Source organism: Balaenoptera physalus (assembly GCF_965194825.1).
Source record: "Balaenoptera physalus genome assembly, chromosome: 2".
Classification (NCBI taxonomy): domain Eukaryota; kingdom Metazoa; phylum Chordata; class Mammalia; order Artiodactyla; family Balaenopteridae; genus Balaenoptera; species Balaenoptera physalus.
This window is the reverse complement of record NC_138883.1, coordinates 31407844-31431907: the sequence shown is the minus strand read 5'-3', so window position 1 is coordinate 31431907 and position 24064 is coordinate 31407844. Positions and strand designations below refer to the sequence as shown.

The window sequence follows — 24064 nt, the reverse complement described above, 5'->3', positions numbered from 1 at the left end:
TTTGCATTCTTTTTTTCATACTGAGTTTTCAAAATCCAGTGTTATTTTATTCTTAATGCACATCTCAATTCAGGCTAACCACATTTCAAGCGCTCAATAGCCACATGTAGCAAGTGGCTACTGTATTGGGTGGTGCTGTCTTATACTTTTACAACTTAGTGCTAGGAACACAATTGTTGCTTTGTGAGAGAATGTGTGTGTTTATTATTTTAGTTACAGATTTCTCTAATTGAATAAAGTATAAAATATTTTAAAATTCCTATCTTCATTTTCTTTCTCTTTAAGGCCCTTCCTTCTTCCATGATTATAGTAGCAGTCTATTGTCCTGTGATAGCTGCTGTTTTCATTGTTCTGAAGATGGTCAACTATCGACTCCACAGAGCACTTGATGCTGGAGAGATTGTAGATAGGAACACAAATGATTTCACAGATCAGCGAGCCAGAGCTGAGCAAGGCAACTGTTCAACAAGGAGAAAAGACAGCAATGGCCCAAGGTAAGGAAACCCATGCCACTCAGTTTGTAATGATGTACAGTGATGCATGTGTACAATGATATGATTATTGTGTCATGCCTGTTCTGTTTACCTGGTTTTAAGGCAGTGGTATATCTTACCACTATTGATACAGTGACAAGTGTGATTGTCACATTAGACCACAGCAAAGCTGACTGGCTATCTGGGGATAAATCAGTATCCTTGGCCTTGTTAATAAATAACATGTTAGAACAATAATAGTCATAATAGTGTAATAGTTATTCATACCAAAGACCAAAACCAATGGAAAACAGGTTAAAGAAATAATAAAACATGGCTTTATAAATCTAAGCATTTATTTTTATACATATAAATAAAATGCGTATATATATCTTAAGCAAACTGTGATACTATTTTACTTGACATTTATAATCTACAGTTTTCATTTTATCCATTGTAAATTTTTTTCAATTTTATATGCTCACCTTAGAAACTTAGCTGTTCCTTCCCTAGATCTTGGCATGACTGACTTCCTAGGGTTCAACTCTGTGTAGCTGTCACCCCTTCCTGGAGGCTTTCCTGGAGCCTGTCTCAGCTGAAATGTTCCCCCTACTGCTCTCGGTCACATTCTATCCCATTACCTTGGCCTCACCCACTTTCTCTTTCTGACAGAGGGATTTAGTTATCATAGTCAAAAGCTTATAGTGACTTTATAGAAATAATAGGTGTCCCTAATATAACTTTTAAACAGTTGCTATATGAGCACTTGACATTTTTAAGCTCATACAGTCCTCAAAAAGTCTATGAGATGGTTGCTTTTATTATCCCTGATTTGCAGATGTGGAAAGTAAGGTGAGAAAGATCAAATAATCTAGGCTGTCAAGCTCTGGAGGCAAGGCCATGCTTTTAACCACTATGCCATGTTTCCAGTCAGCATAATATGAAATATTTCAGGTTCAAGATATAAATAATATCACTAAAAGTGGGTACTCGTCTAGTAAGACAGGTAATGTTTCTGTATATTCTCCGGTGCACTGAAAGCCTTTATCCTTTTTCAGTTACATTTTCCTCCATCCCTAACATGATTACCCTGTTTGTTCATTGAACAGATATTTTACCTTATAATAACTTTGTGAATAGAATAAATCACTATCTGAAATTATCTTACTTAATCATTTGTTCGCATTTATAAGCTTTTTGAAGGCAGGGCCTTGTTTTTCTTACGAACTATTATATTCCCAGGTTCTAGAACAGTGTCTTGCACTGATAGGTACTCAGGAAATATTTTGAACTACTGAAAACATTTTTTTCTGTGACAGTATTTGTTTGTTTGTTTTTTTATGCAGCAGGTTCTTATTAGTCATCAATTTTATACGCATCAGTGTATACATATCAATCCCAATCGCCCAATTCAGCACACCACCATCCCCACCACCCCTGCGGTTTTCCCCCTTGGTGTCCATATGTTTGTTCTCTATGTCTGTGTCTCAACTTCTGCCCTGCAAACCGGCTCATATGTACCATTTTTCTAGGTTCCACATACATGCGTAAATATACGGTATTTGTTTTTCTCTTTCTGACTTACTTCACTCTGTATGACAGTCTCTAGATCCAGCCACGTCTCAACAAATGACTCAATTTCGTTCCTTTTTATGGCTGAGTAATATTCCATTGTATATATGTACCACATTTTCTTTATCCATTCGTCTGTCGATGGGCATTTAGGTTGCTTCCATGACCTGGCTATTATAAATAGTGCCGCAATGAACATTGGGGTGCATGTGTGTTTTTGAATTATGGTTTTCTCTGGGTATATGCCCAGTAGTGGGATTGCTGGATCATATGGTAATTCTATTTTTAGTTTTTTAAGGAACCTCCATACTGTTCTCCATAGTGGCTGTATCAATTTACATTCCCACCAACAGTGCAAGAGGGTACCCTTTTCTCCACACCCTCTCCAGCATTTGTTGTTTGTAGATTTTCTGATGATGCCCATTCTAACTGGTGTGAGGTGATACCTCATTGTAGTTTTGATTTGCATTTCTCTAATAATTAGTGATGTTGAGCATCTTTTCATGTGCTTCTTGGCCATCTGTATGTCTTCTTTGGAGAAATGTCTATTTAGGTCTTCTGCCCATTTTTGGATTGGGTTGTTTGTTTCTTTAATATGGAGCTGCATGAGCTGATTTTATATTTTGGAGATTAATCCTTTGTCCGTTGATTCGTTTGCAAATATTTTCTCCCATTCTGAGGACTGTCTTTTCGTCTTGTCTATGGTTTCCTTTGCTGTGCAAAAGCTTTTAAGTTTCATTAGGTCCCATTTGTTTATTTTTGTTTTTATTTCCATTACTCTAAGAGGTGGATCAGAAAAGATCTTGCTGTGATTTATGTCAAAGAATGTTCTTCCTATGTTTTCCTCTAAGAGTTTTATAGTGTCCAGTCTTACATTTAGGTCTTTAATCCATTTTGAGTTTATTTTTGTGTATGGTGTTAGGAAGTGTTCTAATTTCATTCTTTTACATGTAGCTGTCCAGTTTTCCCAGCCCCACTTATTGAAGAGACTGTCTTTTCTCCATTGTATATCTTTGCCTCCTTTGTCATAGATTAGTTGACCATAGGTGCGTGGGTTTATCTCTGGGCTTTCTATCTTGTTCCATTGATCTATGTTTCTGTTTTTGTGCCAGTACCATATTGTCTTGATTACTGTAGCTTTGTAGTATAATTTGAAGTCAAGGAGTCTGATTCTTCCAGCTCTGTTTTTTTCCCTCAAGACTGCTTTGGCTATTCGGGGTCTTTTGTGTCTCCACACAAATTTTAAGATGATTTGTTCTAGTTCCATAAAAAATGCCATTGGTAATTTGATAGGGATTGCATTGAATCTGTAGATTGCTTTGGGTAGTATAGTCATTTTCACAATATTGATTCTTCCAGTCCAAGAACGTGGTATACCTCTCCATCTGTTGGTATCATCTTTAATTTCTTTCATCAGTGTCTTATAGTTTTCTGCATACAGGTCTTTTGTCTCCCTAGGTAGGGAGACAAAAGACCTACCTAGGGAGACAAAAAGTATGTAAAATACCTACAATTCCTAGGTATTTTATTCTTTTTGTTGCAGTGGTAAATGGGAGTGTTTCCTTAATTTCTCTTTCAGATTTTTCATCATTAGTGTATAGGAATGCAAGAGATTTCTGTGCATTTATTTTGTATCCTGCAACTTTACCAAATTCATTGATTAGCTCTAGTAGTTTTCTGGTGACATTTTTAGGATACTCTGTGTATAGTATCATGTCGTCTGCAAACAGTGACAGTTTTACTTCTTTTCCAATTTGTATTCCTTTTATTTCTTTTTCTTCTCTGATTGCCCTGGCTAGGACTTCCAAAACTATGTTGAATAATAGTGGTGAGAGTGGACATCCTTGTCTTGTTCCTGATCTTAGAGGAAATGCTTTCAATTTTTCACCATTGAGAATGATGTTTGCTGTGAGTTTGTTGTATATGGCCTATATTATGTTGTGGTAGGTTCCCTCTATGCCCACCTTCGGGAGAGTTTTTATCATAAATGGGTGTTGAATTGTGTCAAAAGCTTTTTCTGCATCTATTGAGATGATCATATGGTTTTTATTCTTCAATTTGTTAATATGGTGTATCACATTGATTGATTTGCGTATATTGAAGAATCCTTGCATCCCTGGGATAAATCCCACTTGGTCATGGTGTATGATCCTTTTAATGTGTTGTTGGATTCTGTTCACTAGTATTTTGTTGAGGATTTTTGCATCTATGTTCATCAGTGATATTGGTCTGTAATTTTCTTTTTTTGTAGTATCTTTGTCTGGTTCTGGTATCAGAGTGATGGTGGCCTCATAGAATGAGTTTGGGAGTGTTCCTTCCTCTGCAATTTTTTGGAAGAGTTTGAGAAGGATGGGTGTTAGCTGTTCTCTAAATGTTTAATAGAATTCACCTGTGAAGCCATCTGGTCCTGGACTTTTGTTTGTTGGAAGATTTTTAATCACAGTTTCAATTTCATTACTTGTGATTGGTCTGTTCATATTTTCTATTTCTTCCTGGTTCAGTCTTGGACGGTTATACCTTTCTAAGAATTTGTCCATTTCTTCCAGGTTGTCCATTTTATTGGCATAGAGTTGCTTGTAGCAGTCTCTTAGGATGTTTTGTATTTCTGCGGTGTCTGTTGTAACTTCTCCTTTTTCATTTCTGATTTTATTGATTTGAGTCCTCCCCCTCTTTTTCTTGATGAGTCTGGCTAATGGCTTATCAATTTTGTTTATCTTCCCAAAGAACCAGCTTTTAGTTTTATTGATCTTTGCCTTTTTTTTTTGTTTCTATTTCATTTATTTCTGCTCTGATCTTTATGATTTCTTTCTTTCTGCTAACTCTGGGTTTTGTTTGTTCTTCTTCTTCCAGTTCCTTTAGGTGTAAGGTTAGATTGTTTATTTGATATTTTTCTTGTTTCTTTAGGTAGGCTTGTATAGCTATAAACTTCCCTCTTAGAACTGCTTTTGCTGCATCCCATAGGTTTTGGGTCGTCGTGTTTTCATTGTCATTTGTCTCTAGGTATTTTTTGATTTCCTCTTTGATTTCTTCAGTGATCTCTTGGTTATTTAGTACCGTATTGTTTAGCCTCCATGTGTTTGTGTGTTTTACGTTTTTTTTCCCTGTAATTCATTGCTAATCTCATAGCGTTCTGGTCAGAAAAGATGCTTGATATGATTTCAATTTTCTTAAATTTACTGAGGCTTGATTTGTGAGCTAAGATGTGATCTATCCTGGAGAATGTTCTGTGCGCGCTTGAGAAGAAAGTGTAATCTGCTGTTTTTGGATGGAATGTCTTATAAATATCAATTAAATCTATCTGGTCTATTGTATCATTTTAAAACTTCTGTTTCCTTATTTATTTTCATTTTGGATGATCTGTCCATTGGTGTAAGTGAGGTGTTAAAGTCCCCCACTATTATTGTGTTACTGTCTATTTCCTCTTTTATAGCTGTTAGCAGTTGCCTTATGTATTGAGGTGCTCCTATGTTGGGTGCATATATATTTATAATTGTTATATCTTCTTCTTGGATTGATCCCTTGATCATTATGTAGTGTCCTTCCTTGTCTCTTGTAACATTCTTTATTTTAAAGTCTATTTTATCTGATATGAGTATAGCTACTCCAGCTTTCTTTTGATTTCCATTTGCATGGAATATCTTTTTCCATCCTCTCACTTTCAGTCTGTATGTCTCCCTAGGTCTGAAGTGGGTCTCTTGTAGACAGCATATATATGGGTCTTGTTTTTGTATCCATTCAGCAAGGCTGTGTCTTTTGGTTGGAGCATTTAATCCATTCACGTTTAGGGTAATTACCGATATGTATGTTCCTATGACGATTTTCTTAATTGTTTTGGGTTTGTTTTTGTAGGTCCTTTTCTTCTCTTGTGTTTCCCACTTAGAGAAGTTCCTTTAGCATTTGTTGTAGAGCTGGTTTGGTAGTGCTGAATTCTCTTAGCTTTTGCTTGTCTGTAAAGCTTTTGATTTCTCCATCAAATCTAAGTGAGATCCTTGCCGGGTAGAGTAATCTTGGTTGCAGGTTCTTCCCTTTCATCACTTTAAGTATATCATGCCACTCCCTTCTGGCTTGTAGAGTTTCTGCTGAGAAATCAGCTGTTAACCTTATGGGAGTTCCCTTGTATGTTATTTGTCGTTTTTCCCTTGCTGCTTTCAATAATTTTTCTTTGTCTTTAATTTTTGCCAATTTGATTAGTGTGTGTCTCGGCGTGTTTCTCCTTGGGTTTATCCTGTATGGGACTCGCTGCGCTTCCTGGGCTTGGGTGGCTATTTCCTTTCCCATGTTAGGACGTTTTCTACTATAATCTCTTCAAATATTTTCTCTGGTCCTTTCTCTCTCTCTTCTCCTTCTTGGACCCTTATAATGTGAATGTTGTTGCATTTAATGTTGTCCCAGAGGTCTCTTAGGCTGTCTTCATTTCTTTTCATTCTTTTTTCTTTATTCTGTTCCGCAGCAGTGAATTCCACCATTCTGTCTTCGAGGTCACTTATCCGTTCTTCTGCCTCAGTTATTCTCCTATTGATTCCTTCTAGTGTAGTTTTCCTTTCAGTTATTGTATTGTTCATCTCTGTTTGTTGTTTAATTCTTCTAGGTCTTTGTTAAACATTTCTTGCATCTTCTCAATCTTTGCCTCCATTCTTTTTCCGAGGTCCTGGATCATCTTCACTATCATTATACTGAATTCTTGTTCTGGAAGGTTGCCTATCTCCACCTCATTTAATTGTTTTTCTGGGGTTTTATCTTGTTCCTTCATCTGGTACATAGCCCTCTGCCTTTTCATCTTGTCTATCTTTCTGTGAATGTGGTTTTTGTTCCACAGGCTGCAGGATTGTAATTCTTCTTGCTTCTGCTGTCTGCCCTCTGGTGGATGAGGCTATCTAACTCTGTGATAGTATTTTTAATGACTACACTGTATTCCATTTTGTGGGTATACAGTACCTTAATTTAGCTATCTTGTGTTTAATTATTTCAATTATTTTCTAATTTAAACTTGTGTTAGATCATTGTGATGTTTAAATTTTAAATTACTAAATGTTTTATCATGATTTAGCAGGAGTAGAATTACCGGAAAGCTACACCCATTTTAAAGTTTCTCCATATATATTGCCAAATTCTGAAGATTTTTATCTTTTAATTACTGTGATCAGCAGGTTGAGGGCTTCTTTTTTTGTACTTTTGACTACACTATTTAGTATTTTCACAAACTGGTAAATATTTCATTGTTTACTTTTTTCAGTTTTTGGATTACTAGTGAAATGGAGGTATTTTTCTTGTGCTGTTCCATTTATATTTGTTATTTTGTGAATTGTATATTTTTCTGTTGGTGGTTAATTTTTTACTATTGATTTGGAGAAAATATTTATGAAGGATATCATTTTGTGTCAAATACTTTTCCTCACTTTATGGCATTTTATTTATATATTTATATGCCAAAATTAATTTTTCTGTGATGTGTTCTATTCTATGAAACTTTATTAGTTCTGTCTTTGATAACAAGTTTTGTGAGATATTTTTCTTTCCCCAAATTATGTAAGTATTCACCTTTATCTACTTTTAGTATTTTTATCATTTTACTTTTTACTCTTAAATTGTAGTCAATCTGAAAACATTTCTAACTTCTTTTTTTTAAGGTTTGTTAGTATTGTACCAACAACATTGAGTGGATAATGCAGTTTTCCCCCTAGTAATTTTAAATGCTTGCTTTTTCATGGAGCATACTTGTATTATGTCCATTTCTGGGCTTTGTTTTCTGCTCCATTGATCTCTCTTTTTGCTTATAACATACCGTTTTTATGGCCTTCTAATATGCTTAATACTTAGCAGTATGAATCCCTCTTCAGTGTTTTCCTTTCAATATTATCTTAGTTATCCTCATGCGTATACTTACTTAATTTTTTATGAGATGTTCCCTTGTAAACTCATCCTCCAGAAAATTTTAGTAGAATTTTGATGATAATTGTATTAAATCTGGAGAGAACTCAGCCTTTAAAATAGAAAGTCTCACTCAGAGACATGGTATATGTGTGTACATTTTTTAGTGGGTTCTGCATAGTTCTTAAGTCTATTCTATTTCTGTTAGGAAATGCATACCCTCATTTAGTGGGTACGCAAACAGAATGTAGATTCTGCACTTAATCTGCCAGGGGCTTGAATTACTTCCTGATAGTATAACCTTGGGGGAGTTACTAAAGCTTTTTATTCCTTGGCTTCTTCATCTGGATGATGAGACAAATAGTAGTACTGTCTCATAGGGATTATTAGAATAAATGAGATCATATATGTAAAGCACTTAGAACCATTTCTTGTATGTGGAACAACTCAGTAATTCCTAGCTCTTATTAGTTCTGTATAATCGTATATATTTTTAATTGCTTCTGTTACTGAATTTTTCTATTTTCTTTCAGTTTTCAAAAAATTTCATTGTGAAATATATATATTTCCAAATGGTATATCAATTACATGTATAATTTAGAGAATAATAATCAAGTGAATACTTACCCACCACACAACTTAAGTAATAAGGACATTATACAGATACCATACAAGTCTTCATGTACTCCTTTCCTATATCATTCTACCCTTTTCCCTTCAGGAGTGACCTTTATCTTGAATTTTTTATTAATAATTCCCTTGCTTTATTCTTATATGGTCTTTGTAGATATTCGTAGTTAATTTTGTCTACCTTAGGACATCCTAAAGAGAATCATACTGTATGTATTTCTCTGTGAAGGGCTTTTTTTGTGCAGAATATCATATTTTGTAGACTTACCCATGTTGATGCTTTTAGCTACCATTTATGTTTGCTGTTGTATAGTCCACCACTGTAGGAATGGACTACAATTTATCCATTCTTCTGTTGATAGTCATTCAGATTATTTCAAGTTTTTTTGCTCAGATAACATTATTATATATGTCTCTTCATACACATGTGTATATCTAGTATATGTAAGCTGGTTCACAGGGTATTTTCACGTTCAGTTTTACTAGGTAATACAAGCTGTTTGCCAAAACGATTGTACCAGTTTATACTCTCACTGTTAGTATGTGAAAGTCCTTATTGTTTCATATCCTCAATCTTTGATTTTGGTAAGTTTTAACAGTTTGCCATTTTAACAGTTAAGTGTTAGATGTGTCTCATTTTGACTTTAGTTAACCTTTCTGATTACTAATGAGGCTGAGCATCTTATCTCACATATATCGTCCATTTAAGTTTTCTGTTCTTTCTGGTGCCCATTCATTTCTTTTTTATTTTTCTGTGGAGTTCTCTTTTTCTTATTGATTAAGAAAAACGAGTTTTAAAAAATTATTCATTATACTACTCCTTTATTGGTTATATACATTACAGACATCTTTTCCCAGTTTGTAGCTTGTCATTTTGCTTTTCTTAAGGTTTCTTATGATTATCATACATTCTTAAATTTAATACACAGTTTATCATTTTTTGGTAATTAACATTTTTGTGTCTTGTTTAAGAAATTATTCCTACACAGATATCAGAAGAATACTCTCAGAAAGATTGTCTTTTTAAAGTTTCATGTTTCTTTTGTTTTCACATTTCAGTTTTGCTGGAAATTATTATGGTCTGTTGTAAGGTAGGGATTCAGGATTTTTTTTTTTCTTTATAAATAACTGGTTTAATCAGTATTTGTTAAACAGACTGTCTTTTCCTTGGTGATCTGCAGTACTCATTTTGTCATAAATTAAGTTTTCATATATGGTGGGTATGTTTCTGGGCTGTCTTCTGTTCTGTTGATCTAGTTTATGCCTGTGCAGTTACCACACTATCCTAAGTGCTTTATAACATGACTTTGGTACCTAGTGGGGCAAACCTCGTACCTCGTTCTTTTTCAGGAGTTAATTTGCTACTCTTGGCTCCTTGATCTTTTTTTTTTTTTTTTAAATAAATTTATTTTATTTATTTATTTTTTGGCTGCTTTGGGTCTTCATTGCTGCATGCAGCCTTTCTCTAGTTGTGGCGAGCGGGGACTCCTCTTCGTTGCAGTGTGCAGGCTTCTCATTGCGGTGGCTTCTCTTGTTGTGGAGCACGCGCTCTAGGCCCGCGGGCTTCAGTAGTTGTGGCACGTGGGCTCTAGAGCTCAGGCTCAGTTGTGGCGCACAGGCTTAGTTGCTCCACGGCATGTGGGATCTTCCCAGATGAGGGCTCAAACCCATGTCCCCTGGATTGGCAGGCCAATTCTTAACCACTGTGCCACCAGGGAAGCCCCTCCTTGATCTTTGATGTAAACTTTAGAGTCTACTGGGCAAAATCTACAAGAACTTAGGGTTTTTATTGGAATTACACTGGCTATAGATTCCTCTGCTGAGAATTGGTATCTTTACAATATTAAATCTCTCCATTTATTTAGTCTTCTTTAATGTCTTTCAGTAAAGATTTATCATTTCTCCATTAAAAGACTTTCATAGCTTTTATTAAATTTGACAAATTATTTTATAGTTTTTCTGCTATTATATGATTTTTTCTAATTACCTTTTGTTTTTCTCCCTTTAAATGTAGCAGTTTACTTTGTATCCAGCAACCTTATTAAACTCCCTTATTAATGGTAAAACTTTGTAGGTTATTTCTTGATTTTCTGTAAATGATGACAGTTTTATTTCTTCCTTTCTAGACCTTATGCTTCTTGTTTAACTTTTCTTTGGGTATAACTTCTAATTGAAATAGTATTGGTGTACATCCTTGTCTTTTTAGGAGTGTTTTTAAGTTTCACCATTAAATAAGGTCTTTGTTGTAGATTTTTGCTTTCGACATCTCCTTTCCCCCACTCTCCCACTTATAAATCTCTGTTCTGAATAGAAATGAACAGGAAAACAGATACACTTATTTCCAGAGCCTATCACTATGCTTGGTACATTAGAGCTGTCAATTTGTTGCATGAATGAATGAATGTAGTAGGACTGACTACTTGTGCTTCTGTGGTTGTCGTTGGCTGTGGTATAGCAGCTCAGAAATGCTTGTTCAATCTTTATCTTAGAGAAAGAGTTAAAGCGATTAATGTATGTATTACATTTCTAACGTTTCAGGAGAGGAAATTAGCACACTGAATTTTAGAATTTGAATACAATTATTTGGAGACAAACCATATTTTTTTTCCGTTTCTCATTCAGTGATGCTTACAATATTGTAAATTAAGGATCCATTTAAAATATACATAGGTGAATTTTAGGCTAAATTTTCTGAAGATTTATTCTGTATAGGGACTTTGTTTTTATCTATTTGTACTTTTAGGAACATCCTTGTGATCTAGATTAGATTTGTAAATTTAGTACTGTGCTGGCTCTGTGAAGTTCTAATTAAAGCCTGAGCAGTTTATGATACTAATAATCAACAAATTAATTTGTGAAGTCTCCTTTATAATTCAGATTAGACCGTTTCTGCTTTTCTGCCTTTCCCTGTACCTGTTTTTATTTTTAAACAGATGAGGAAATTAAGGCATAAAGGTAGAGTTTCCCTGAATATGGTGTACTGCTTACTGCAGTAGACCACTTGGCTTCTGTGAGAATTGTGAACTACTTACTTTCTAGGTATGTGCTGAAATTGCCATTGCTGAAAATCTGCAAGTCTTGCTAGTAAAGAAAATTCTTATTCAGTCAATTTATATGTTAGGACACCAACAGCTGACTAAAAGGTCTGCTTCTGAATTTGTAGAGAAGAGAAAGGTACCATAAGTTTGCAAGAGGATATATTTTTTCTATGAAAGGAGCTGTTTGTTTTTTCCTTCATCTTTTTGCTCCCTTAATACCTCCTTCCCACTCAATGTTGACCATTGAGCATTAGTTCTAGATTTTTGTTTCTCCACTGGAGATGACCTTGCCCTCCGGGAGACATTTGGCAATATTTGGAGACATTTTTGGTTATCACAGGGAGAAATGCTGCTGGCATGGGGTGGGTAGAGGTCAGGGACGCTGCTAACCGTCCTAACTGCACTAGATGGTCTCCCACAGTCGAGAATTTTGTGGCCCAGAATGTCCATAGTGCTGACGTTAAGAAACCTTCCCTAGATAATGGTGTTTACTTTTGGTTTTGAACTGGAAAGAGAACTTTAATGCCTATTTGTTAAAAGGCATTATTGGTGTCTTAGACTGTAGCCTTTAGAGTTAGACCTGGTGTTCAAATCTTTTCTCAGTCCTTGCTGGTTATGAGTACCCACATTCATGTGTGAAGGAAAAGAACCAGAAAGAGCAGATATGATAACACATTGTAGAGTGATGAGGAAGTATTATTTGTGTCCTCCCTTCCCACCTGAACTCCATATGCCAATGACTTGGCTTGTTTTGTTTACTCCTCTGAGACCATAGGCAAGTTTTTACACCTTTCCGTTTTCAGTTTTTTTCATCTGTAAAATGAGGAGGATAGTATTTATATCATAGATTTTTAGGGGAATGTTTCATGAGAAAATGCAAATAAAGCATGTGCCCCTATGACTGGAATGTATTAAGTATTTAGTAAATATTTGCTTTGTTATTAATAATAATTTTATGTTCCAATTATAATCATTTGGACTTGCTATCAGAAGTGATGTATAAAACTGGGTAAGATTGTCCATCAGCTGATGAGTGAATAAACAAAATGTGTTCTATCCATACAATGGAATATTATTTGGCCATAGAAAGGTATGAAGCACTGATACGTGCTACAACATTGATGAACCTTGAAAACATTGTTCTAAGTGAAAGAATGACGTCAGTTACAGAAGACCACGTATTATGTGATTCCATTTATATGAAAAAAAATCCAGAATAGGCAAATTTATAGAGACAGAAAGTAGATCAGTGGTTGCTTAGGGCTGGGGGGAGGAGGGTTGGGAAGGGTAATAGCTAAATGGGTTTGCTTTTGAGATGATAAAAATGTTTTAAAATCAGCTGTGGTGATGGATGCACAACTTTATGAATATACTAAAAATCATTGAATTGCACAGTTTCAGTGGATGAATTGTAAGGTATGTGAATTACATATCCTTAAAGCTGATGCATATAAACTAGGGAAGATGAGGGCTCTTTATCCTTTCTGTGGCATAGAACATTTTATTCCTTGGTCTTCACCTTGCTCTCCATCTTCTGATTTCTTTGCAATCTTAATTGGAGAATGCATTCCAATGGAGTTAACAGTATTGCTGGTTATTACTCATCACTAGTTCAGTGGGTGATAGCTGCCTGTATATACACACTTGAGATTTTGCCAAATTAGAAAAATATTTCTCATTCCGGCCTAGATAGCCGTGTGACTTAACACCAAATGGCCAGCAACTTGGTAATACTCCACTTTTCTTACACATGGACATTTGTATGTGGACTTGGCCATCATGTTTGTACCTGAGTTCCATTATGTTTTATTTTTGTAAATGGGTAACAAGTTAGAAAGATAATTTCTGTTAGCTAACTGTAGCCAGTGGCCTAGAGTTAGAGACCCAATGAGCAAACAGGGACATGGTAGTTATGAGACCATTAATTTAAAAAACACACTAGAATTCAAACAGCTATTGTGATAAATACATAAATGGAAGGTGAACTTGTAAGCAAATTGTATTTTGCCTATATCTTTTGATTGCAGCTGTTGTAATCCCCACCCAAACAGGCTTAAGGTAATTTATGGCTCACATTACCAAAATGTCTATGTTTAAGGGATGTCTTCAGATGTGGCAACGTGCAGAATTTCAAGTAGCTTCATGACTCTGGTTCCCTTTACCAGGCTGTGCTTTTCTTTTAGTTGGCTTCTTAGACAGGCTCTCCCCTTATGGTTGTAAAATGGCTACAGCAGCTCCAGGACTCATCTTCTCAGCATTAAGACAAGCAGATAGAGAGAAGTTTCTTCTCTCAACAGTAGAACACTTCTGGCCTGAGTTGGGTCATGAACTACTAGTTGCTGTGACCAAAAGATTGGGATAGGCTGGTTGACTTTGGCCAGTAGAGCTTACCCCTGAACTTGAGAGTGGGGTCAGCATTACCCACAGCCATATGAGAGACTGGGATGAGGTGATTCACCAGAATAATTTGGAGTTGCTTTTTTTGTTGTTGTTAACCAGGAGGTTGAATTAGATGCTAGATGGTGAGATAGCTTATGTCCACAATAATGTTGAGCATATATGCTAGATCTTTTATCCTTGATAATAATAGCTAAAAAATTTATTGACTGATTTGTATACCAGGTAGAATGAGTAAAAATCTTTGGGCAAAAATAGGATTATGATAACTTTTAGGCCTGAATTGTTCTAAAAGTTGTGTTCTTGAGGAACCTTATTATAAAATTGTCTAGGGGACTTCCCTGGCGGTCCAGTGGTTAAGACTCCCCGCTTCCACCGCAGGGAGTGCGGGTTCGATCCCTGGTCATGGAACTAAGATCCTGTATGCCGAGTGGCTCCCCCACTAAAAAGAAAATTCCTTGAACTGAATAAAAATGAAAATACAGCATATCAACTTAAAATTTTTTTTAATTGTCTAAGTTTTTTGAAATTTGGTGTGATCTTTTTTCCTTATTTTGGGATCCCATTATCTTTAAGTTCTATATGTGGACTTCCTTAGTTCTTTGAACCTAGTACTTTTCTCTTTTGTCTTTCTAATGCCTGTTTTTACTACATAGCATCATTTCACTTTTTAAACTTGTGCCTTCTAACTCTACACATGCAAGTCTAAAATCTTAGGTTCCCAGCTCTGTGAAACAAGTTAGTATCCTAGTTAAATTCTGTTAATTTAAGAAATACAGATACAGATAGCTTGACCAGGATAATTGCTCTCATGCATGTTCGTCATTGTATCATGCAGCTCAATCAGACTGTGCTCTTGGAGAGATCAGGGAGTGTAAGATCTGATTACTTTCTGACCAATTTCTCCTTGCTGTTAGGAAACAAAAGGCAGATACTTTCTTTGCTAGAGTGGTTTTATGGCACATATCATAAAATATGTGCTATATTTAGTATGGTACAATTGTAATCAAGGCCAGTTTCTAATATTGGATTGGATATAGATAGTTTGGGAGAGTTTTAAATGTTTTGGAGTAGTGACATGGTTATAAAATAGTTCAAATTATCAGACTTATAAAAGAAGAATGATTTTTTTTCAATTTGCTGTATTAAATATCTGAACCTGTTAGTTGTACAGAAAAAAGGATAATAATTTAAAAAACAAACAGAAAGAAAACCATTGGTGTCAGAATAATGACAGTTGTTCTCCTTTTCTCATTTTTTCCCCACAGTGATCCTGGTGGGGGCATTGAAATGTCAGAGTTCATTCGAGAGGCCACACCCCCAGTTGGTTGCAGTTCAAGAAATTCTTATGCTGGCCTCGATCCAAGCAACCAGGTAGGAACCTGTGCTGTTTTATTTTGCTTTTTTCCCTCCTCCTGATGGTGGTCTCAGGTATTCTCTTGTCTGTAACAGTCAGTCAGTGTTTGGGTTTATCTTGCTGATTAATAGTATTTTGATTGTTTACTGATTATCTTTTATTACTATTATTTTAAACAGAATTTTCACATTAATTAAGTACTTTGTTGCTGAGCACATACCACATGCTCATTGCCCAGGGGTAGTTTTGATCGAGACAGTTGTGGTGAGTGCCCTTAGGAACTTTAGCTCCTAGTGTGTGCTTATTTACCTTCATGGTGTCTGTCTGTATTGGAGACATATAGGTTATCCCTTGTGCTTTTCTCAGTCTCTTTTTATAGAATGAAATGACTTAGTCCTTAAATATGGCTGCACATTTTATATTCTTAATTAAACCTGGCCTTTCTTCTTACTGACAAATATTAGCAACATCAGATTACCCTGAGGAATAAGCCTACACTTTTGCAACAAACGTTTGAAGAGCCACACTTTTTTTCTTTTTTTTCTCTTTTTCTTTTTCTTTTTTCTTTTTTTGTTAGGACAGACAAAAGGACACAGCAATGGCCAGCCACCTTTGGTAACTCTACCCTTGGCATCATGTCCATTAGAACTTACCCTACTTTTTTTGGGGAGGGAGTCCCATCTTGAATGTAATTATTGCACGTCTGCACCTAAATGCACAGCACATCTAATTTGGTTTTCCTTAAAATATTAACTCTTGAATAAAAAAGGGCAGATAACAGAAGCTATTGTGCTACTTAGATTTTGGTGTTTTAGTTTTATACTGTTTTATACCAAAAGAAATTATTGACATAATTATTGTCATCCTTTAGAGAAGCTGAAGTGCGGAAGTAAAGTTGGGCTTTTTGTATATCGGTAGAGATATTACCAATATAGACATACTATGTTTCTCGCACATGTTTTATTATATAGATCTTATTGCACATTATCATAGTTGTATATAAATGTCTTCTATACTAGATAGTGAACTCCTTGAACACAGTAGCTCTATCATAGTCATTGTGATCATTCTTTCCTTCCTGCCACTGCTACTCTTCTCCTTTCCATCTTCTACTCTCCATTGCCACCCCCGCCCCGTCCCTCTCTTCCCTTTTATCACTTATCTTCCTTAAAATATTTTAGTGCCTGATGGTATTTAAGGCGTTTTGTTTGTCCAGGATGTGGAGTGGGTCTTACAGTTTCCTAGTAGATGTCTATAAGTAACTGAAGTTATAAATATGATATATGTTACCAAGTAAATGTAAGTACATGATACAAAGTTAATAGTTGTCATAGGAATGGTACAGAAAAGGGGCTATAGATTTCAGAGGAGAAAGTAATTGTTTCCAGCTAGAGAGAGGGGCAAGGCTTCATGGAGGAGGTGGCCTTGCCTGATTGCTCTTTAGTTGGAAGTAATTTTTCTTCTCTGGCATCCATAATCCTTCCTGGACTTTCCTTTGGCACTTATCAAAGAGAAGAAACACTGGACCATCTTAGTTTGTGTAAACCTGTTAAGTAAAAACTTTACCTCTAAGTGTATGAAGATATCATTTTTTTCTTAATTTTTTCCTTTTCTGAATGTGTTTATTTTTAGAAAGTTAGCAAATAACAAGAAGAAAATAAAAATCATCTGTAATGTCATAATCAAAAAAACTTTTTAAACAGAGATTTTAGTGTGCTTGTTCTTTGGAACTTGATTCTCTTTACTGACTATATCATGAATGTTAATATTATTAAGTGTTTTTCTGCAGTGACATTTTGGGGACTGTATTGCATTCTTTTATTTGTATGCACTGTGGTTTATATTTTCAATCCCTTATTGTTTCATGTGTGAACAGTCACAACTCCATTATATTTGGGGGGGGATAAACTTTAAATAATACAGAAAAGCATGAAGAATAAAACATAACCACCCATTGTATCTGTTAAGATTGCTTTTGTCACCAAATAATAGAACTCAACTAATTAGGTGACTTAAAGAAATAGTTTATGTTTGTCACCTAAGTTTGGAGCTGGATTAATAGCATTTGTTCAGCAGCTCAGTAATATTAGGGCTCTGGGTTGGAATTTCCCTAGTTCTTTTGGCTTTTCCTTAGAGTTGCAGGATGAGCACAGCAGCTTCAATTATGATCCTGTTGAAAAGTTAAGAAGCAGGTGACAGTGTGGGGCAGAGTTGTCCTTGGTCATCATCTTCTCAGACATGAAAAGGTCTTTCCTCAAAGCCCTCCAGCAGACTCTCCCATATATTCATTGAGCAGGACTAGAGCACACACCTAGATCAGAGTCTGGGCCCTCTTCTCATAAATCAAAAGATATATGCCCAACATTTGAACAAAACGGGAAGCTTGTTAAGGAGAGAAAAAGAGAACACTTTGAGGTTGTGAGCAAATGACTACCGTACACATATTCAAAAAACATTTTTTTTTAACTTTAAATTCTTAGAAGGGTGGCATGAAATGCTGTTTTTTGTTTGCTTACTTGTTTTTAAACTTCTGTCTAGGAAGTTACATGTTTATTATTCTAGTAGAAAAATAACATATGTTAGTTTATAACTTGTTTAGCAGGTGTGATAAGAATGAAACTCTTTTGCAGTAAAATGCTTTTTGGCCTTTTTCTTTCTGTCTAGTTGCAGTGCCTTTTATGGCTAATTGAAAGCAGAAATTAGGACAAATCAGGAGAATCAAACTTAATAAACAGTTCAAAAAATATTGCAAAGCTCATTTTTTTTATTGGCTACATAAGAATTTATTAGTAGTTTTAACCTGTATGTGTATGCTTATTTTTACTTACTTTTTCACTGACATATAACTTTTATACAGCATAGTATACACTTATTAAGTGTACGGCTCAGTGGATTTTTACATATGTGTACACCCATTTAATTGCCGTCCAGACCAAGAAAGTCCCTCATGCCCCTTCAAAGTCAATATTAACCTATATTTTGACCAAATTTCTCATTGTATACTTCGTTCAGTTGAATCAATGAAAGAAAAGATTTGGCAAAATATGAGTATTATATGAATGTTCTTGATTTTAGTATAAGGTGTTAAATTTGCTTGACTATTTTCTTCTTGAATTCCTTGAAAACAGGTTATAAAAAGAGTTACTCAGACTTGTTGATTTAGTAACTGTCATGTTATATTTGGTTTCCTTAATGTGTTCATGGAATTTGTGGTATTTGTTTCTATGATTTTTATGATAGTATAATATATGATGGTTATGAAATTTTAGGGACGTCTTATACCATCTTGACTATAAGCCCTAAAAGCTCCGCAGATATCAGTATGCTGTTTATAGAGTTTGTGCTAAAAATTCCTTTTTCTTAGATGCCTTAGTTTTTTTATATTCTTTAAAAATATGTTATAGCAGCCTACAAAGAAGTACTTACTTTCTGTCTGAAACTCAGGAAAGAACATATTGATCTACTAACAATTTGAAAGTAAGATTTAGGTTGCTCTTTGTAAGTATGTTATGTCCTCCAAACTTTCCCTTTCTATGCCCTGATAAGTCTAAATTTATTTCAGGTAGACTTAACACCTAGTTTTGCTTTTGTTTATAACTTGAACATGTCATGATGCAATATAAAAATGACAATGACCGTTTGGCACCGATTGTTTGAGGTTGGAGGCTCTTGCCCTGGGGGCTCCATCGGTCCTGAGTACGCAGAGGGATTCAGTGTCTCAGCAAATTTGTACTAGATGCTCAGCATGCGCCACAGCAGACAGGGAGTGCGGCTCTGATATATCATGGCCTTTTGGTGAAAGTGACTGATAACATGTTTTGATAATATAATTTCATTTGATAATCTTGCTAGTCTGTGCTGATGGCGTAGCTAGCATTTCGTTTACTTCATGTCATGTTTTCAGATTGGATCTGGTTCCTCTCGTCTTGGAACAGCAACAACTATTAAAGGTAGGTGTGATCTAACCCAAAAGTTACCTCTGACTTTTCATTTCTTTTTTGTTTGTAGTAAAGATAACTGTATCATATATTTACATGTAATGAAAAATCATTCTTGAAATTATTTTGTGGATAAAATTATGTATCTTTTTTTATGGTAAACTTTTTTAAAATTTTATTTATTTAATTTATTTATTTTTGGCTGCATTGGGTCTTCGTTGCTGCGTGCAGGCTTTCTCTAGTTGCGGCGAGCGGGGGCTACTCTTCGTTGCGGTGCGCAGGCTTCTCATTGCGGTGGCTTCTCTTGTTGCAGAGCACGGGCTCTAGGCATGTGGGCGTCAGTAGTTATGGCTCATGGGCTCTAGAGCGCAGGCTCAGTAGTTGTGGTGCACGGGTTTAGTTGCTCCGCGGCATGTGGGATCTTCCCGGACCAGGGCTCGAACCCGTGTCCCCTGCATTGGCAAGCAGATTCTTAACCACTGCATCACCAGGGAAGCCCAAAATTATGTATCTTATATTAAAGATTAATTGATTTAAATTGTGGTCCCCTTTCATCATCCAAATTTCATAAAAGTATTTGACCATTTTCATTACATTATATGAATTATAAATTTTGATCTTTAAGAAACTTCTTTGCCTTGAGGGAAAATACTTTCATGGGTTTTGATGAGGTTCATAGAAAACTAATTTAATGTGAAACCTTTAAATTGGGCACGAATAAGACACTAAAAAAAAGGTTTTTTCCTGTACATCTTATATATCCCTTTTATTCAATACATCTATTTCAGATAAATTCATTATTATTTTTGCCCTATAATTTTATAACTCTCTAATTTCCCTGGGAGGGGATTTTATATTGTTTCAACTTGTTATTACATGATTTGCATTTCCTTTTTAAAACTTCTTTTGAAAGAAATAGTTGTATTAGCTAATATTATGAGGCTTTCCGTATTTGGTTTGTAGCACTATGAGAATAATTATGTGATCTGACAGTCCACGATACTTCCTGTTAGTTTAATGCCTCTCCCATCATTGTAACCCTTGATACAAAAACTGCTTTAGTTAATAAATGTCTACTGTACTCCCTCATGTCCTTCCTTGTTATGCCACACTGTACGGCCTTTACTTTTCATATAATGTCTTCATAATGTCTTCATGGGTCTCTCTTCACTTTGTAGGAGATACAGACACCGCCAAGACTTCTGATGATATCAGTTTAAGTCTGGGCCAGAGCTCTAGTCTTTGTAAGGAAGGAAGTGAAGAACAAGGTAAGAACATTTTACTTGATGATGACCTTATGTATTATGGTGACCAGGGTGAGTTTGTGGAATGTGCTGCTCATATTTTGGCAGAAACTTATAATAATTTAATATGGTATTTTTAGAAACATTAAAATAAAATGATTTGCTAGCATAACAGTAACACAGTGTTATAAGTACTTACAGCTTTCTGGAATTCAGCTACACATGTTCTGCCAAGTAAACAGGGAAACTTTATGAGCATATGCCCCAGAATGAATGTGAGATGGGAGATAAGAATCTGCTATTCCTTTAATTGGTCAGAGCATCTTGCTTAGCTTAGTGATAACCTAGTATGTAAAACTGTTCCTTTCCATTCAGTATGACGTCTAAATGCCAACTGCTGCATATGTTGCCCAACTGCAGAAACAACAGTGTGTTTTCACAGAGAAATAACTTGCTGTTGGACTTACTGAGAAACTGTCTGCTTCCAGCTTGGTGCCTTCCTGTAGCAGATTTTTAATTTTTAATAGAAATTTTGGTTTTAAGTGGTATTTTTTTTTTTCTCCTTATTCAACTCCATTATAAATGAGTATTTTGGTTTTTATAGAGTTCCTTTTTTTTTTTTAAGAACTGCCACATTTTCAAGTTTGGTTTTTAATTTTCAAACATGAAAGGATGGATATGTCATACCCATTTCAAGTGGAGATTATCCCAGGTTATATAATCAGTGAGCCAAAATTGGATTAGAAACCTGTCTCCCTGTTTCCAGCCTGTTGTTTTTATTAGCTTATGGGTGATGTTTGGTAGGCAGGCAAGGTGATAAATTTCCTGTACTGAATTATGAAACTTATTTATGAAGTTACAAATAGATCACTGAATTGTGACATTTTCCCATTAATTTAGTGTTTTACCCAGGTTTAATTCTTGCAAGTATATTTTGTTCCTGGTACTTAGCATTCTAGGTTTATCACTGTAGCTGCTTTTTTGGAATTACAGTACCTCGTCACTGTTTGTTTGCTTCTGTGGACCACCCCTCACAACCTACCCCTCTCCCCTTAAAAATACCTTTAAACATACTATATGGTATGGAAGCTATTTTCTTATAAAAAGGAAAGGCGAATTAATCTCTTTGAGAATTACAGTATTCCCTTCTATAATACGTAATCATTAGTGTCTCAGAAACTGGATAGTGATCTTAGAGGGGCTGGTGCCACTACCATTACGGGTCATAGGTCTCTTTATTTTCCTCTGGAAAGTACCTTGTGCAAGCAGGTTGGGAATTATATTCCTATAAATCTACCCTGGCAGATACATATTGACATAGATAATGGTGTTTGACAGTCACCGAGTGCATACTGTTGCCCTGTGGGCGGTCAGCACACTTCCTCTGTAAAGCTTTGTTGGCCACGTGGTCTCGCTTGCAGCCACTCAGCTCTGCCACTGTCCAGTGAAAGAGGCCGTAAACAACATATAAATGGGTGGGAATGTCTGTGTTACACTAAAACTTTACTTACAAAGAGGCAGAGGGCCCCTTTGGCTCTACAGGCCTTAGTTTATCAAACCCTGGTTTAGGTCTTTTTCTAAGCACTTTATATCCATTCACCCAGTTAATCTTCACGACAAGCATTTGAAGTTAATACGGTTATTATTTTCACTTTATAGATGAGCGTAGCATAGCTTAGAGCAAAGTTATAAGAAACTTGCCCAAAGTCACCCATTTGCAAAGTGGCAGTTCTGTAGTTCAAATCGAGTTCTAAATCCTGCTTTTAATCACTATGCTATACTACTTTTATATAGTTTTATAACTTGCTTTTATCATGTAACATTTTCACACGCATTTCACATTTAGCAATTATTATTGAGTACTCATATGTGCCTGGTACCAGTCTAAGTACTAGAAATAATGGGTGAACAGACAAAAATTTCTATCCTTGTGGCTTCCATACTACTAGTACGGAAACATACTATTATAAATCAAATATAAATGTAGTAATAGAGACAGAGGATAGAGCATGCTGGGGGCTCTGGCCATCGTTAAGTTTAAATAGAATGGTTGAGGGAAAACCTCGCTAAGCGCAAAGACCTGAAGGAGGTGAAGGAGCGAGCTCTTGGGATATTTGGGAGGAAGGAGGCCTCCGTGCAGAGGTAGCAGCACAGGCTAAAGTCCTAAAGCAGGAACATGCCTGTCAGGTTTGAGAAATAGTGGGGCTGGTACAGAGTAAGTGAGAGGCCAAATTACAGTCTTGTAAGCCATTTTGAAGATTTGCTTTTAATTTCCAGGGAGATGATGAACTGCTATGTAGGGTTTTGAGCAGAGAAGTGTCATCATCTGTGTTACGTTTTAACAGTTGTTCTGGCTCCTGTGTTGAGAATATATTAAAAGGGGCAAAGGCTGTTGCAGGGAGCTCAGTTAGCAGATTATTGCAATAATCAGGGCACAGATCAGGGTAGTGAGAAGTGGTCTGACTGTGTGTGGCAGATGTTAATGAGAGATCTGTGGATGGATTTGGAAATACCGTGTGAGAGAAGTAGTAGTCATAGATGACTGTAAGATTTTGGGGTTAAATAATCGGGAGGATGGAGTCTCCATTAACTGGAAGGGGGAAGACTGAGAAGGAGCAGATTTAGGAGTGGGGAGAGCATGGTGGAGGACAAGAGAGGGAGTTCAGTTTGGGCATATCAAGTATGAGTTGCTGTTAGACTTCTAAGCAGCAGTAATTGGTAGATAATTAGATAGGCCTGGATTTCGGGTAAGAAATCTGGGTTGGGGTTTTAAATTTAGGAGCTTTCAGTGTATAAATATCAAAAATAAAAATTAAGTTATGTCAAATGTGGGGTTGGGTTAACATGAAGTTCATGAACTAACAGGGGAAGCCTCCACGGTTAGCTGGACTGGAGCTGAGGCAGCCTGGCTCCCTGAGCCAAATCCCTGTAGATCTTGGCTACGGTTAGGCACCACCTAGTGGCTGTCATTCATTCTGGCTTAAATATCAGCGGGGGCTCTTCTGGCTCTCTGGCTGGTTTGGATTTACAGGACAGTGACCTTTTAATTAGCTGTTAGTTTAGCAGTTAGTTGACTAGTTGGCACTCATTTTATCAACATGATTCAGGATGATTGGGAGAAAACTGAGGTTATGGGGATGGGTCCTCTACGTTTTCTAAAAAGGGGTTATCTACAGTTTCCCTCCCCAGCCTCACTCATGTCTTCCCTACCCAAGATCAGAACTCTAGTCCGTCCCTGTATAGTACCGGGGCTAGGTAGAAGAGATGGAGAAACTAGTTACACGTATTTCTAAACTTCAGTTATTATGGGGCCAGAAAATTGGATGAGACCTACAAAAGAGAAGGTATAGATAGAAGAATGAAGAGTTCCAGCTGTTGAGCTCTGAGCCAGTGCAGTCTAATAAATCCAGGAGACTGAATTGGAACAACTGGTGAGGTAGAGGTGTGTATCCCCACATTTCAAGGAGAGTACAGTGATCAGCTTTGTCAAATGTTGCTGACAGGCCAAGTTATATGAGACTGAGACTTGACCATTGGACTTAGCGTA

The 24064-nt window shown here is 36.0% G+C and overlaps 1 protein-coding gene across 7 annotated transcripts in view; it reads left to right on the top strand.

The window, feature by feature from the left end:
* The window catches only part of PCNX1 (pecanex 1), a 499400-nt gene that overhangs the window by 37334 nt on the left and 438002 nt on the right, over positions 1 to 24064 (top strand). For all 7 annotated transcript variants that reach the window (XR_014261020.1, XR_014261021.1, XR_014261022.1 and 4 more), the window contains exons 2-5: positions 286 to 494; positions 15247 to 15352; positions 19240 to 19285; positions 20452 to 20541. Coding sequence is in view for 4 of the 7 variants with exons in the window: in XM_082451496.1 (XP_082307622.1) it covers positions 286 to 494; positions 15247 to 15352; positions 19240 to 19285; positions 20452 to 20541 (451 nt within the window). In the remaining 3 variants the exon portion in view is untranslated. The remainder of the gene's footprint in view (positions 1 to 285; positions 495 to 15246; positions 15353 to 19239; positions 19286 to 20451; positions 20542 to 24064) is intronic.